The sequence below is a fragment of the Ochotona curzoniae genome, unplaced genomic scaffold (genome assembly GCF_017591425.1).
Source record: "Ochotona curzoniae isolate NIBS_2020 unplaced genomic scaffold, NIBS_Ocur_1.0 scaffold_4701, whole genome shotgun sequence".
Lineage (NCBI taxonomy): Eukaryota > Metazoa > Chordata > Mammalia > Lagomorpha > Ochotonidae > Ochotona > Ochotona curzoniae.
The window spans coordinates 79575912-79590911 of NW_024467122.1; the positions used below are offsets into that span (position 1 = coordinate 79575912).

Sequence of the window (15000 nt, forward strand, 5' to 3'; positions counted from 1 at the left end):
CTCAGTAGCTGGAACTGAGCTGATCTGCAGCCAGGAGCTTCTTCCAGGTATCCCACATGGGCCATCCTCTGTCACTTTCTCAGGTGATTAATAGGAAGTTGGATTAGAAGTGGAACAACAGGGACTTTAACCTCGTGTGGGGTGTGCCAGCACCACAGGAAGAAGCTTAACGTGCTTTGCCATGGCATCAACCCCTTGTTTTTGCTTTTAAAATTAGCTCAAGCCATGGGGCCCACCTGTGTGGTGGGGGATGGGTTCCTGAGCCCTGGGGGACAGGGGAACTGATGGGGTGTGGGTCACATGTCCTAGATCCTGGGCCCCGCCTATAAGTGGGGTTTGGTTTCGTGAACCCTGGGGTGAGGGAAATCTGGTGGGGCTTGGGTCTCCTGGCCCAGGTACCAGGGCCCTCCGACTAGGTGGGTGACAGGTTCATGAGCCCCATGGGAGGGGGCTTCGGTGACACTCGGGACACCTGGCCCAGCTACTTGGACTCACCTGCAAGAACATGTCCTGCTTAATGAAGAAGGTGGAGCAGTGGACACAGGCCCTGATGCTAAAGGAGAATATGGCAACACATTTGGTGCTGCAACAGAACTAACTGGACAACAACACCAAACCAACCATGACAGTAAAAAATCTTGGTGAATGGAGCCAATGGACATTGGGAGGGTGACGTCATCCTCAGATTGCTGAAATCAACAGCATTTCAGAACTATCCAAACCACTTGGACAGAACCCTCGGAATATATACACGTTGAGACTCTGGGTTGATGTGAGGTGGCGGTTCCTCAACCCTGGGTACTGGGACGTGTGGAAAGTCATGAGTGGTTTCCCCCTTTGTCTCTCCCCTTCCCCCAGGAACAACAAGAAGAAACAGCAAATTTGGAAGCAATGAATTTACCCAATTTTCCCTAAACCTTGATCCTTCCCACTGATCAATCATTTAATCATTATTTTTAAAAATAATAAATAAATAAATCTAAAACAGATTTAGGCCCTGAAGTAATTTTAGACATGTGTATAGCGGACAATACTATGACAAGTCTAAATAATGCACATATGCTAATATTATGCAAAGGAAAACATGCTTACCTGCATTTCCGGTGATAAATGGCCTTTACCTCAATGTGTCTGTTCTCTTTGCTCAGAAATTTTTGATAAGTAATTCCCCTGTCCCTGGCCACTTTAAAACCCTTGCTTTTCCTACGCTAAATGACTCTGTGTTAACTACTAAATGTTTCTGGGGAGGTTGGCCTGTTGCCATAGTGAGCAGACTGGTGTAATGGAGGATTCTGTGTGAAGCAGTATCTCTTACTTGAGTACAGGTGTTTGGATCAGTATTTCACTGAAAAAGCTACAGTAACATGGCCCACATTTCAGTTTGGTTCATTAAAAATGCTGATTTTTTTTTTAAGTATTCCTGTATGGTGGAAAAGAAAAGCCCAATGCACTAACTTTTACACATTTGTTGTACAGGATTGTCCGAGCCATCCTTGATGGCAAAACACGAAGACAGTTTGTTCAAGGATTTGTTTCAAAACTACGAAAGATGGGTTCGTCCCGTGGAGCACCTGCATGACAAGATCAAAATCAAATTTGGCCTTGCAATCTCCCAGCTGGTGGACGTGGTAGGTGTGCCCAGCATTTTCCCATCTGGCGTGGTGAGTCTTCCATGTGCCGAGGCACTGGGCTCCCTGGTGCGTGAGACATCCAGCTTTTCCTCAGGGCTGTCATCAGGGAACACAGTTATTTTAAAAAGCAATACTCTGTGTCTGCATAGTGCTAGATCGTTTAGAAAGTATTTGATCATATGTAGCCATCACAATACGTCTGATATTTAATTATTTTTAAAGAGTTATTTTTATTTGAGAGATAGAGTTATAGAGAAAAGGAGAGTCAGAGACATCTTCCATCTGCTGGTTCACTCCCCAAATGCCCGTGACAGCTGGAGTTGAGCCCATCTGAAGCCAGGAGCCAGGAGCTTCTTCTGAGTCTCCCACAAGGGTGGAGGAGCTCAAGGACTTGATCCAAGGAGCTGGATCAGAAGTGGAGCAGTCAGGACATGAACGCGTACCCTTAGACTGTGCCAGCACCTCATGCAGAGGCTTAGCCTACTGTACCGCGGTGTCAGCTCCTGATCTTTTTAACAAACTAAGATATTCAGCTGTTTTGTGCCGACACTGCTCCTTGACAACGTTAAGCAGATGAGGGTCATCGGTTCTTGGGATTGTAAGTGCCGCAGCACACCCTCCACGCCTCACTGCCACACCGAAAACAGGTCCCGAGGTCTCCAAGTGACATCCACAAGGGAGCGTCATTGTCTTGATAACTCAGTCTGACTGTCGAGACAGATCCTTTAGTGAAACCGAAAAAAGTCCACGTCAACTAGTAAACTACTTTCTGCTAGTTCTGATCATGTCAGTCAGTGATTATTTCCCTGCTGTGTTCCCAGAGAGATCCACAAAGATCTTAATATGTATAAGATATGTATAGATATACATACATGTACACACATATATGTGTATATGAAATATGTATATCCTATACATATTTGCTATATGCTATAATATGTATATGCAAAAATATGTGTATGACTTGATTTTCTGATTGGAGCACTGATACATGATGTTTGTGAAGAATTTAGAAAGTGCCCCCCAAAATGCCAATAAAAAATTAAAGGTGAATTCTGTTTTTTTAAAAGATTTATTTTACGTTTATCGCAAAGTCAGCTATACAGAGAGAGGAGGAGAGACAGAGAGGAAGATCTTCCATCTGATAATTCATTCCCCAAGTGACCACAGTGGCCAGTGCTGTGCTGATCTGAAGCCAGGAGCCAGGAGCTCTTATGGGTCTTCCACATGGGTGCAGGGTCCCAAGGCTTTGGGCCATTCTGAACTGTTCTCTCAGGCCACAAGCAGGGAGCTGGATGGGAAATGGAGCTGCCGCGATTAGAACCAGCACCCATTTGGGATCCTGGCTCATTCAAGGCAAGGACTAGTCGCTAGGCCACTGCGCCAGGCCCTTAAAGTGAATTCTAATTCTACAACTTGCAGCAGACTAATGTTAACCCTTTCTTGTATTTCTGACCAGTTTTTTCCTCCCCCCCCCCTTTGGGTATGTCACAAATGGAAAGAATCCTAGCTATAATTTTGGTTCCTATCAATTTATTCTCCTGCTGTTTCCATGATGAACATTTTCCTTTCATTAAGTGATCTTCAAATATAATTTGCATGAACAAAAGCTCGCTTGCTGGTTTGCTTTACAACCACCAGCATACAGAACCCAGAGCTGAGAATTTGATCCCGGTCTCTCACGGGGATGTCAGGCACCGCGCCAGAGTGCCACCTGCTGCATCCGAGCATCTGTGCTGGCAGGAAGTTAGAGTTCAGGGCTGAAGCCGGGAACCCAAGTCACACACCCTGACGTGGAGTGTGTGGTCTCAGCTGGGGTTGTCAGTCACTGTAATTTCTTCATGCAGCCTGCTTATTGTTGGCAGAAGATTGTCCCCAGTCTTCTTACTCTGAGTGACAAAAATGTTGTCACTGTGTGCCTGGATGTCTGTATTTGTCCTTTCCATGAACCCAAGAGCCTGTGGAACTCCACTGATGTGTCACTTTGTTGCTTCCAGAAAGGCCGCTGAAAATCCTTGGGCCCTTGCCCAGCCCTGTGCTGGACACCATAAACACAAATGGGTAAGTAGAAGTCAGGGCCATGGCTCTTGCCCTTACAATTGGGGCTGTTGGCACCTATGTGACCATGCCCCAAGGAACTGCGAATTCAGCTTTGAGGACTGAGACAGTCTAAGTGGGCAGCAACTGCAGAGGGGGCACCTGAGCTGGCCTCGTAGGCAGCATAGGGCTTGATAACACACAGAGGAACAGTTCTTGAATATGATGCAGCCGTGTGATCTGGAGCCTTTTGGTGGAGCCCCACAGCACTAGGGGCAGTCTGGCAATGGCGCCTGCCCTGCCACTCACCATGCCCTCGTGCCAGTCTTTTTCTTGTACTTGGAGAGCCTTCCTGTATTCTAAAAGGCCAACTTCATTTACCAGATAAAGACTTCCCAGACTCCCTAAGACAGCAACTCCTCAGCCTTATTCTCTTGCACAGTGCCTGGGGCCCAGGCACTCTGGCCTGGCATCTGCCACGCAACACAGGCAGCTTCTCACCCTCATGTTCTGTCCCAGAGCCTGGCGCAGTGTCTGGCTTGTTGTTTGTTTTTTTAACTGGGCATTCGGGAAGTGATCTAATTGGGAAAAGCAGCACTGGAGGACTGGTGGTAATATACCTAGCGTGGAGTGGTGGTAAGTCAGGGTTCAGCGGGGGCAGGAGGTACAGTGGCTTAAGAGGCGAGTTGGACGACCACACAACAGGGACAGGACTTGCTCCAGGGGATGGATGGAGGGAGTGTTGAATCCTGAGTGACAAGCAGCGAGGTACAGCAGACATTGGGAACATGGTCAGTGGTTACATGAGCTCTCGGTGGTGAGCTTCAAGGTGACCATTCTGGAGACCTCAGAAAGTCAAGGCGGCGCTGAGCTAAGAGGGCAGGAAGTCAAGGTCGGCGTGTTAGGGCTTTGTAAAGCCAGGAAGGAGAGGAAGAAGAGAGGGACAGACTGTCCAGGAGGTCAGGGGCTGAGGCCCCTGGAGAGCGGGGATGGAGCACTCACTGCAGTGCTTCTGCAGTGTTTGATCTCTGTATCACTGAAGTCGGTACCCTCTACTCTGTCATCATTTTGGATGGGTTTTCCTTGAATCTTCCTCAGATCTCTACCTTGTTCCCTTGAGGTCACATGGTATGAGGTCATGGCCAACTGCTATGTCTTCAGAGGAATTTGAAAACTTAGCTGTTTTTCCTTGATTTCTGTTGCTTTTTGAACTGTAAACATTGCCTGGCCCTCAACCCACGGAGCAAATGTTATATGCTTTCACATTATTTCCTGGGGGAGGAGCCCGTGATTTTCATTAGATTCTCAAAATTGACCTCTTGCCCGACCATCTCGTGGTGATGGGCTCACCAGGACTTTCTGAGCTGTGAAGGCCTCTGCCTAGAACCTGGCCTCTAATGGGCAGATTCTGACAGAGGGGTTGTTAGCTGCTTGGCGTGACAGGTGGCTGGGGTTGACTGGTAGAGCAGGTGCTGTAAGGTTTTTTTAGGAGTTGGTGTGGTTCTAGGCAAGTCGCCTCCCTGAGTCTGTTTCTGGATCTGTGGAATGAAGAAATCGCTAAGACGTCAGAGTCCTCGCCAGCTCAGGGTTATCATCAAGGACGACTGCCTTGTGGGCTCCAGCGGAGGGGAGATGGCCTTGCCAGGTGTCTAAGCACACATTCTCCCCCTGCTCCGAGGGAGCCCTCCCAGGACTGGAGTCCTGTGCCCTGTGTCACCACCACTTAGCTGAGCTGGCTGCCCCCATCCTCCTGCCCCATGCTGTGCCCACACTGTGTCATCCTGCATGAGGGGTGTGTGTGTGTATGTGTGGTGGGGTGACCATGACAGACTATCACTGGATCCCTGGGTTCCACGAGACTCCAATAAGATTTCATGGAAGAAATGTCACTCCACTTAGGCCTTGACCATCTGGGAAACTGTGGGTATAGCATTGATCGGGAAAGGATAGGTGACACATCTCAGTGGTTCTGGAAATGGAGAAAAGCTGCATGAGGGCTCAGATTGGTTACTCGTTCTCTTATAAGCTCCGGGATCCCATATGAGTACCAGTATATATCCCGGCTGTTCCACTTCCCATCCAGCTCCCTGCCTGTGTCCTGAGAAAGCAACAGAGGATGACCCAAGTGCTTGAGTCCCTGCCATTCACTTGGGAAACCCCAGTGGACTTCCGGGTTATGGCTTTAGCCCTGGCTGTTGTGGGAGTAGAATGGATGGTCTCTGTCTCTTCCTCTCTCTGTATCACTTTGCCTTCAAACAAACAAACAAACGAACAAACCAGTAAACAAATACATCTTTTACAGATGTCCTGTATTTAAGGCTAGTTCACAGTTCATTGGCAAGCTCTCTCCCCCTTGCGGTGTTAAACACATAAGATTGTGCTACCCTCCTATCTGGAATTGCCTCTTAGGTTTGAGAAAATGTAGTAGTTTGCACCGTGAATGACAAATCTGAAACTGACCCCAGAGTGGGTTGGAAGGAAGCAGCTGGGCTGGGAAAGGATCCTGCCTTTCTCGCAAACCAGACTGGATGCAGAGTGTGGGCATCATGGCACAGAGCTGTTTGCGGAACACGTGGGCATTCTAATGTAGAGGACTGTGTAGGGCCCGGCACTGTGGCCTAGCGGTTAAAGTCCTTGCCTTAAACACGCCGGGATCTCATATTGATGCTGGCCTAATCCCGACAGCTCCACTTCCCATCCAGCTCCCTGCTTGTGGCTTGCAGCTGAGGACGGCCCAAAGTCCTGGGACCCTGCACCCACGTGGGAGACCTGGAGGAAGTTCCTGGCTCCTGGCTTCGGATTGGCTCAGCACTGGCCATTGTGGTCACTTGGGTAGTGAATCATCGGATGGAAGATCTTCCTCTCTGTCTCTCCTCCTCTCTCTATAAAAATAAATAAATCTTTAAAAAATAAAAAAGAAGGTCTGTATTTTTCACGGGCATCAGCAACTCTATTTATAATTTTTATCTTTCAGGATGAAAAAAACCAACTAATGACAACGAATGTCTGGTTGAAGCAAGTATGTATGAAGTTCCCATGGGTCCTCAACTGGTGACAGGCACGACTGGTGACTACAGGGAGGGCAGCCCCAAGCAGCTGAGCTATGTAGTCTGGGTGGGCTGATGGGATGCAGACGGGGTGGGGGTGGATGTGGCTCTTTAGTCTGAGTGCCAGCTACCCTGCCAGGGCAGGGGATGGACATAGAGGTGAGCTACGGGGAGGAGTCTAGGATACAGGGAACAGGAAGCTGAGGAGTGGGGGCTGCAGAGTCTCCGTGGGAGTTCCAGCTTTTCTGAGTGACAGGGGCATGAGCATGGCTATAAGCGAACACTGGGCTGTCCTGAGTCCCTTTTCTATGAAGTGCTTTCTGTGAGGGACCAACATACATGAGTCCACCACTGTTGTCGGGTGTTCCTCTGTTCTGTCATCATCCCTGATCGTCAGACCTGCTGCTGCCAGTTCCCTAACCCAACTCCTCAAAGGCAGGTGGACTGGCCAGGTGCGGAGGGGACAACTCTTTTTTGACAAAGCACCCATCCACTGATCCACTCTCTGAATGCCTGCAACAGCCAGTACTGGGCCAGGCCAAAGCTGGAAGCCAGGAACTCCATCCTGGTGGGCATTCCCCATGCATATCAGGGATCCACCCACTTGAACCATCACCCAGTGCCTTCTCAGGGGTACATTAAGAAGGAAGCCAGAGTTGGGGGGCAGAAGCAGGACTTGGGCCCAGATGCTGTGCTGTGGGAAGCATGTATCTCCAACAGCATCTTAACTGCTGGGCCACAAGCCCTGCCCTGGGTGCAGCTCCTCCCGTGGTCCTTGTACTTACACGCAGATTGAACAGGAGGTTAAATATATGGAATGTGTAAGAAATCTAGCTCCCCCTTTCCTGAACCATTCCAGCCCACTAGGGTGGAAAAGAGAAATATTGTGCTTGAACCTGGGCTAGAGGGTCCTGTGGCTTCAAGGCCATGGACACACCCAGCTGTGTGCCCAGGACCATGGCCAGCATCCCTGCAGAAGGAGACAGGGCTTTGCTCTCTGGCCATCAGAAGGACATTGGCCACTGAGGCCAACTTCTGTGTCTTAAAGCAATGGATAGATGCCAAGCTCCGGTGGAACCCCGAAGACTATGGAGGGATCAAGATGATCCGGGTGCCCTCGGATTCCCTCTGGACCCCAGACATCGTGCTGTTTGACAAGTAAGTTCCACTGTGAGCATACCCCGTGCGTACAACTTGCCCTGCAGACGGCAGATGAAGCCAACTCAGGGAGCAGGAATGCCTCCTCTCTTTTGGAAACGCCAGACCTGATACAGGCATTTCGTGTCATGAACCTGCCAGTGGGATCCATGGCTTTTCTCTTCCTTCTTGGTGTCCTGTTTGCAGTTCACAAAAATGATTGCTGATTTCTGAAAGCAGCAAGAGATGCGGGGAGTACAGAAAGACGTAAGGAAGTTGGGAGGAATGGAGGAGGAAGTGGAGGAATGGAGGAGGTGTCACCTGTGATGAACCCCTCACCCCCTCACCCTGAGTCACACAGCTGACCCAAGCGGCCGACTCGTGTCGTGGCTGGCCTCAGGTGCTCATGTCCTCCTTACAGCCATGTCGTGGACTGAGCGTAACCACGTGTTTTCCAGTAAGGAGACAGAGGCCAAGCTCACATTACTGGCAGGCGGGTAAGGAGGGCTTCACACCACAGCCTCGGATAGCCTATGGACCTTCTTAGGGACAAACACCCACTTCCAGGTCTGGCGAGGGTATTTTTCAAAGCTCTCCGTTCTGGTAGAGGGAGATGTTTAAAGAAGATGTTGCTAGGTAAGAATTTTAAAAATGATGCCATCTGTTACAGAATCTGTTACATGAAGCTTGTAAAATGCAAACTTCGGCTTATTAACTTTCTCCATTGTTATGTGTGTGTGTGTGCATGTGTGTGTTTTAGTGCAGATGGACGTTTTGAAGCGGCCAGCACAAAAACCGTGGTCAGGTACAACGGCACCGTCACCTGGACGCCACCAGCCAACTACAAGAGCTCCTGCACCATCGATGTCACCTTCTTCCCGTTCGACCTGCAGAACTGCTCCATGAAGTTTGGCTCGTGGACCTATGACGGCTCGCAGGTGGACATCGTCCTGGAGGACCAGCATGTGGACAAGAGGGATTTCTTTGACAACGGAGAATGGGAGATCGTGAGCGCCACGGGGAGCAGGGGCAACCGAAGCGACAGCTGCTGCTGGTACCCGTATGTCACCTACTCCTTCGTGATCAAGCGTCTGCCCCTCTTCTACACCCTCTTCCTCATCATCCCGTGCATCGGCCTCTCGTTCCTCACCGTGCTCGTCTTCTACCTGCCCTCGAACGAGGGCGAGAAGATCTCCCTCTGCACCTCCGTGCTCGTCTCGCTCACCGTCTTCCTGCTGGTCATCGAGGAGATCATCCCATCCTCATCCAAAGTCATCCCGCTCATCGGCGAGTACCTGGTGTTCACCATGATCTTCGTGACCCTGTCCATCATGGTGACCGTCTTCGCCATCAACATCCACCATCGCTCGTCCTCCACGCACGACGCCATGGCGCCCTGGGTCCGCAGGCTCTTTCTCCACCAGCTGCCCAGGCTGCTGTGCATGAGGAGTCACGCCGACCGCTACCGCGCACAGAGGGAGGAAGCCGAGAGCAGGGCCGCGCCCCGGGCGCCCAGGAACACCCTGGAGGCCGCGCTCGACTCTGTCCGCTACATTGCCAGACATGTCACCAAGGAGAACGACATCCGGGAGGTAAGTGGCGTGTGTCTCTCACAGCTGACCTCCTGTGTCCACGCTAGACTGCACAGTGCCACCCTAGGAGCTAAGCATATAGCTAGGACCTGTGGACCCGCTTGGCTTGGCTTCCTTCCTTGTTTTTCAAATTTATTTGTCTGGAGGGAGGGAGAGACCGTCTTGCTTGGTTCACTCCCCAGATGGCTACAATGCCCAGGGTTGGTAACTTGTTGTGGGTCTTCCACGTGGGTGTAGGGACCCAAGCACTTGGGGCATCTTTCACTACTCCCCCAGACTCAGCAGGGAGCTGGATCGGAAGTGGAGCGGCATCGCATATAGTGGCTTAACGTTCTGTGCCACCATGCTGCTCCTAGGCTGCTTTCTAGAAAAGTCTTTTTATCAAAAAGTGTCTTATTAAGACCTCTACACAACAGGGCTTTCTCACACACCCCCTCCCTTCTCCCATCAGCATCTTGCCTGGCTCTGAGGAAAGTTTGGCATTGGCATTCTCAGGAACAGCATCTTGTCATGTTTTGGGTTGTGACAATAAGGAACTGATTTATCTTTGCCTTTTTTTCTGAACCTCACCAGTAATCTGCAGGCACAGCTAACTGCATTATAATTTATCAAACATTCTTTTCTAAAGAATGGCCCGAATGCAGGCTCTGTAAAATAAAGCTAATAAAGTTTTCTAAAATAAATCACTTTACCGTTCATCTGCAAGTGAATATGAGGCAAGTGAAGGGGAGTGGGTGCTGTCACGCACTGCGTCATGAGAAGCTTAGTAACACGCTTCACTTGCTTACAGAGCAGAAATTTGCAGGACCTGTGTTGTGGCTTAGCAGGTAAAACCTTTTGCCTGTAATGCCAACATCTCATGTGGGCACTGGTTCAAGTCCCAGCCTCTCCACTTCCAGTCCAGCTCCCAGCTAATGAATCTAGGAAAGCAGCAGAGGATGACTCAAGCGCTCAGGCCCCTGCCACCTACACAGGAGACACAGAAGAAGCTCTTGGCTTTGGACCTCCCCAGACCTAGCCATTGCAGTCATTGGAAGAGTGATGCATTTTCAGAACACTTGAAAGCCATGTTTCCTGGCCCTTCAATTCTGAGTAGCACCATGCCTTTGGGCCTAGTTGTTTTGGGGAACCTGTCCTTGGAGGCTCGGGCAGGGGAAGCCTTGGTTGGGGCAGGGTGCTGGTAGGAAGGGAAGCTGCTGGCACCCAGTTGCTAGGCTCCGCCCACCTCTCCCTGCGGGGAACCTGCTGAGTCAACCTCTGTGAATGTTGCCTCCAGGGCCAGCTGTTCTGTCCCCATGAGTTCAGATGAAAATGGTGCCCAGGAAACCCAAACACAGGTCAGGGGAGAAAAGCAGAGTAATAGGCTTCTCATGCGAATTGTTCTGAGCCAGCATTTCACGTGGCATGAAGTTAACCTTAGCCAGAGTCTCTTAAAAAGTTACCACCCCTGGGTGCTGCACAGTGGCCTAGTGGCTAAAGTCCAGGCCTTACACACGCCGGTTCTAATCCCAGCGGCCCCACTTCCCATCCAGCTCCCTGCTTGTGGCCTGGGGAAGCAGTCGAGGATGGTCCAAAGCCTTGGGACCCTGCACCAATGTGGGAAAACTGGAAGAAGCTCCTGGCTCCTGGCTTTGGATCGGCGCAATTCTGGCTATTGCGGCCGTTTGAGGAGTGAATCAACATACAGAAGATCATCATCTCTGTTCCTATCTGTATATCTGCCTTTAATAAATCTTTAAAGAAAATTACCACCACTGAGTGTAAGTCACATAAACAGCTGTAATTTATTATCACCTTGTATTATTAGAAAAGATCCAAATAGTAACTTTATCTTTTTTTAAAGATTTATTTATTTTTATTGAAAAGTCAGATCTACAGAGAGGAAGAAAGAGAGGAAGATCTTCCGCCCATGATTCACTCCCCAAGTGACCGCAACGGCCAGTGCTGAGCCAATCCAAAGCCAGGAGCCAGGAACTTCCTCCAGGTCTCCCACATGGGTGCAGGGTCCCAAGGCTTTGGGCCGTCCTCAATTGCTTTCCCAGGCCACAAGCAGGGAGCTGGATGGGAAGTAGAGCTGCCAGGATTAGAACTGGTGCCCATATGGGGATTCCAGCGTGTTCAAGGCGAGGACTTTAGCTGCTAGGCCACAGTGCCGGGCCCCCAAGTAATAACTTTATTAAAAACATATTAAGACCAACCATACCACCTGTACTACAAGTTGATGTGTACATAAGCAAATCTCATAGTATCTTTTTAGATGTACTTTTTAAAGATTTATTCTATTTGAAAGAGAGAGAGGAAAAAAGAGGTATCTTCCATCCTTTGGTTCATTTCCCAAATGGCCACAGTGACCAGAATGAGGCTGATCCAAAGCCAGGAGCCAACAGCTCCCTGCAGGTCTCCCACGTGGATGTAGGGTCCAAAGCCTTGGACCATCATCTGCTGATTTCCCAAGCCATAAGCAGGGAGCTGGATGGGAATAGAACAGCTGGGACTCGAACTAGTGTCCTTATGTGATCCTGACATTGCAGGCAGTGGCTTTCTTGCGAAGCCACAAACTCTGGCCCTGCAAATATCTGCTTAAGCAAGTTAAGCATATTACTAAGCTTGGTATGACCCTGTGATGCAGACAGAGGATTAGCAGGCTATACCACTGTTACCCCTTACACCTGTACACCATCGCTACACCCTTAAGATTTATTAATTGGAAAGGTGACACAGAAAAAGAGGTGTTTCACCCCCGGGTCCACTCCCCAAGTGGCCACCATAGCCAGGGTTGGACCAGGTTGAAGTCAGGAGCCAGGGTCTCCCAAGTGGGTACAGGAGCCCAAACCCTTGGGCCGTTCTCTGCTGCTATCACAGGCTCATTAGCAGGGAGCTGGAGGGAAGCTTGAGGAGGCTGTATATGTATATATTGAAGATTTGTTTTCATCTGAGTTACAGAAAGAGACGAAAAGACATTTTCCATCTACTTGTTCACTCCCCAAATGGCTGCTATGGTCAAGAGCTGAGCCAATCCAAAGCCAGGAGATTTTTTCGGGTCTCCCATATGGGTACCAGGGCCCAGGGACTCAAGCCATCCTGTGCTGCCTTTCCAGATCCAACAGGGAGCTGGATCTGCTACGTCACCCAGGAGGCTGCATTTGTAACGTCCTTTCTTCCTGAACACAGCTCAGGCATTTATTGTCGGGAGACAGGGATTTGGCCTTCAGCTCAATGAGCTATAAAATATATACATATATATGTGTGTATATATGTATATATATGTATATATGTATATATGTATATATATACAGTTGCCACTTGTGTACTTAACGCACGTGCTTTCTTTCTCTTTGGTAACAGGTGGTGGAAGACTGGAAGTTCATTGCCCAGGTGCTGGATCGGGTATTCCTGTGGATGTTCCTTCTAGTCTCGGTGGTTGGTTCCCTTGGCCTTTTTGTTCCTGTTATTTATAAATGGGCCAATATCATCATACCAGTTCACATTGGAAATGTGAATAAGTGACACTTGGCTGAGGAGTTGTTGTCTGAATTTTGTTAGCAAGCATAGTGCTTGTGGCTCCTAGGAAATGATGAAAAATGTAAATTGTGCTTAAAACTTTTTAACAATTGTTTTTGAGAGGAAGACAGAGAGCTCCCATTCACTTGCTGATGCCCCAAATGCCTACAATAACCAAGGTTGGACAAGGCCAAAACCAGGAGCCAGGAGCTCCATCTGGGTCTCCCCTGTGGGTGGCAGAAACCCAACCACTTAAAACAAGCACCTGCTACCTCCCGGGGTGTGCATTTGTAATAAACTGGAATTGGGAGTGGATCTGGGACTTGAACCCAGGTACCCTAATAGGGGATGGGCGGTGTCCAGGGTGGCTTCCTTTTATCCACAAGGCCAATAGCCTGTCCCCATGTTTAAAAGTTAATGCAAGCCTTAGCTGACTGGCAATAGCCAGCATTGGTCTGTCCTAATGGTCCTAAACACCATCCCTTAGGACACCTGCTAGGATGACTGCAGAGATGCTCAGAGCTGATGCTGAGAACAGCAGCCAAGTGCTCTCTCAGCACAGCTCAGGGGCTACAGGCAGCAGGGAGGTGTCTCACTGTGCTCCAAAGCTCCAGGTATATGTGAAGGGTCAGTCAGAAATGTTCCCTGTATTTTGTAACAATGCTAGAATTCTTTGTCCTGGATTCAGAGGAATAGCTCAATCTTTAGCTTACTATTATACTGTTCTATGAAAGCAGCTACTTGCTATAAAAATAACTCAATGGGATGTTTTTCTGTCCTTTTCTTTTTTCTTGAAAGTTTATTTACTTATCTGAAAGGCAGAGCCACAGGGATATTCCACCTGCTGATTCACTCCCCAAGTGGTTGCAATGGCCGAAGCTGGGCCAGGCAAAACCGGGCACCAACAGCTTCATCCAGGTCTCCCACATGAGTGTAGGGTCCCAAGCACCTGGGCCTGCCTTGGCTGCTTTCTCAGGTGCACTAGCAGAAAGCTGGATGGGAAGCAGAGGAGCCAGGCCTGGGAGGAAGCATCTCAACCACTGACTTGAGTTCTGCATCAGACTCCTGCCCTTGCGGCAACTGCCTTTGTCACTGGCCTTCCATTGCAGCATCCCCGGCCACAGATCCTTAGCATTCATTTCAGTCTCCTTGACTCACCAGCGAATCCCCGTTTCCCAGTTAATAGAACCATCCCCAGCAATGGAGCGGTCTTAGAGGAGTCCACTGCAGTGACATGAATCCCATTCTAAAAACAGGACTATGTTTAAGTCACCCTGGGGAAAAGCCAGCTTGTTAGATTCCATGTCAGCATGTTGTTGCCTACCAAGGATTTTTGTTTTCCCTTTCATTCCAACCATTATACAAATAGAATCTTAGAGTTGCAAGGGCCTTTAAGATCTAATTTCATCTTATAAAAGATAATTTCATCTTATTAAAGATGATGACTGTTCAATTTTGGGGGCCAGCATTGTGGCACAGTGGGCTAAGCCGCAGCTTGCAATGGGGTGTGTCCCCCAGCTGCTTCATTTCCTGGCCAGCTCCCTGCTAATGAACTAGGGAAAGCAGAAAATGGCTTCAGTGCTTGGGCCTCTGCTACCCACGTGGGAAACCTGGGAAGAAACTCCTCGCCTAGCTCTGGTCGATGTGGCCATTTGGGGGAGTGAACCTGCAGATGAAAAGATCTAACTCTGCCTTTCAAATAAATTTAAAATTTTAAAAGTTCAGCTTCATCTCTTAGACCCTAATTCAGCAAAAAAAAGAAAAAAAAAAAACCAGGGAGAAAATACCAGTGGAAACCTTATACCCTCGATGGAGAACGCTTAGCTAGCGAGGGGACAGGTAAGGTAAGCCACCTAGCGTCACTGGAAGGTGGGGGGCGCTGCGTCTCACCTGTCATGTGCCATGCCGAGTTGTTTATTGCCTTCTAATGAGTGGAAGTCTGGCTGATGCGTTTGAACTGCCCGCTAGCTGTCGTAGCTTGTGCACACCCCGTTGCCTTTGATGTCTGTACATAAAGAGATTGCCTAGAACAAAGCTTCCTGTGGCTTTTTGAAA

The 15000-nt window shown here is 49.3% G+C and overlaps 1 protein-coding gene across 2 annotated transcripts; it reads left to right on the forward strand.

Annotated features, from left to right (window-relative positions):
* The first annotated feature begins 1481 nt into the window (after nt 1-1481).
* On the forward strand, nt 1482-12951 carry CHRNA5 (cholinergic receptor nicotinic alpha 5 subunit). Of its 2 annotated transcripts, XM_040969331.1 has the most exons (5): nt 1482-1628; nt 6643-6687; nt 7764-7873; nt 8613-9444; nt 12790-12951. In XM_040969331.1, exons 1-5 carry the CDS (start codon nt 1497-1499, stop codon nt 12949-12951), a joined length of 1281 nt encoding a protein of 426 aa, XP_040825265.1. In that variant the 5' UTR covers nt 1482-1496. The 2 variants fall into 2 exon arrangements, with proteins under 2 accessions (XP_040825265.1, XP_040825264.1); XM_040969330.1 differs by lacking the exon at nt 6643-6687 and having other exon boundaries at nt 1497-1628.
* Nucleotides 12952-15000: the final 2049 nt, after the last annotated feature.

Excerpts from the sequence above, each read along its gene's own strand:
- CHRNA5 (XM_040969331.1), top strand. The coding sequence starts at position 1,497 with ATGGCAAAACACGAAGACAGTTTGTTCAAGGATTTGTTTCAAAACTAC. Across the intron at positions 6,688-7,763 it reads CGAATGTCTGGTTGAAGCAA|CAATGGATAGATGCCAAGCT; the intron begins GTATGTATGAAG and ends TGTGTCTTAAAG. Across the intron at positions 7,874-8,612 it reads GACATCGTGCTGTTTGACAA|TGCAGATGGACGTTTTGAAG; the intron begins GTAAGTTCCACT and ends TGTGTGTTTTAG.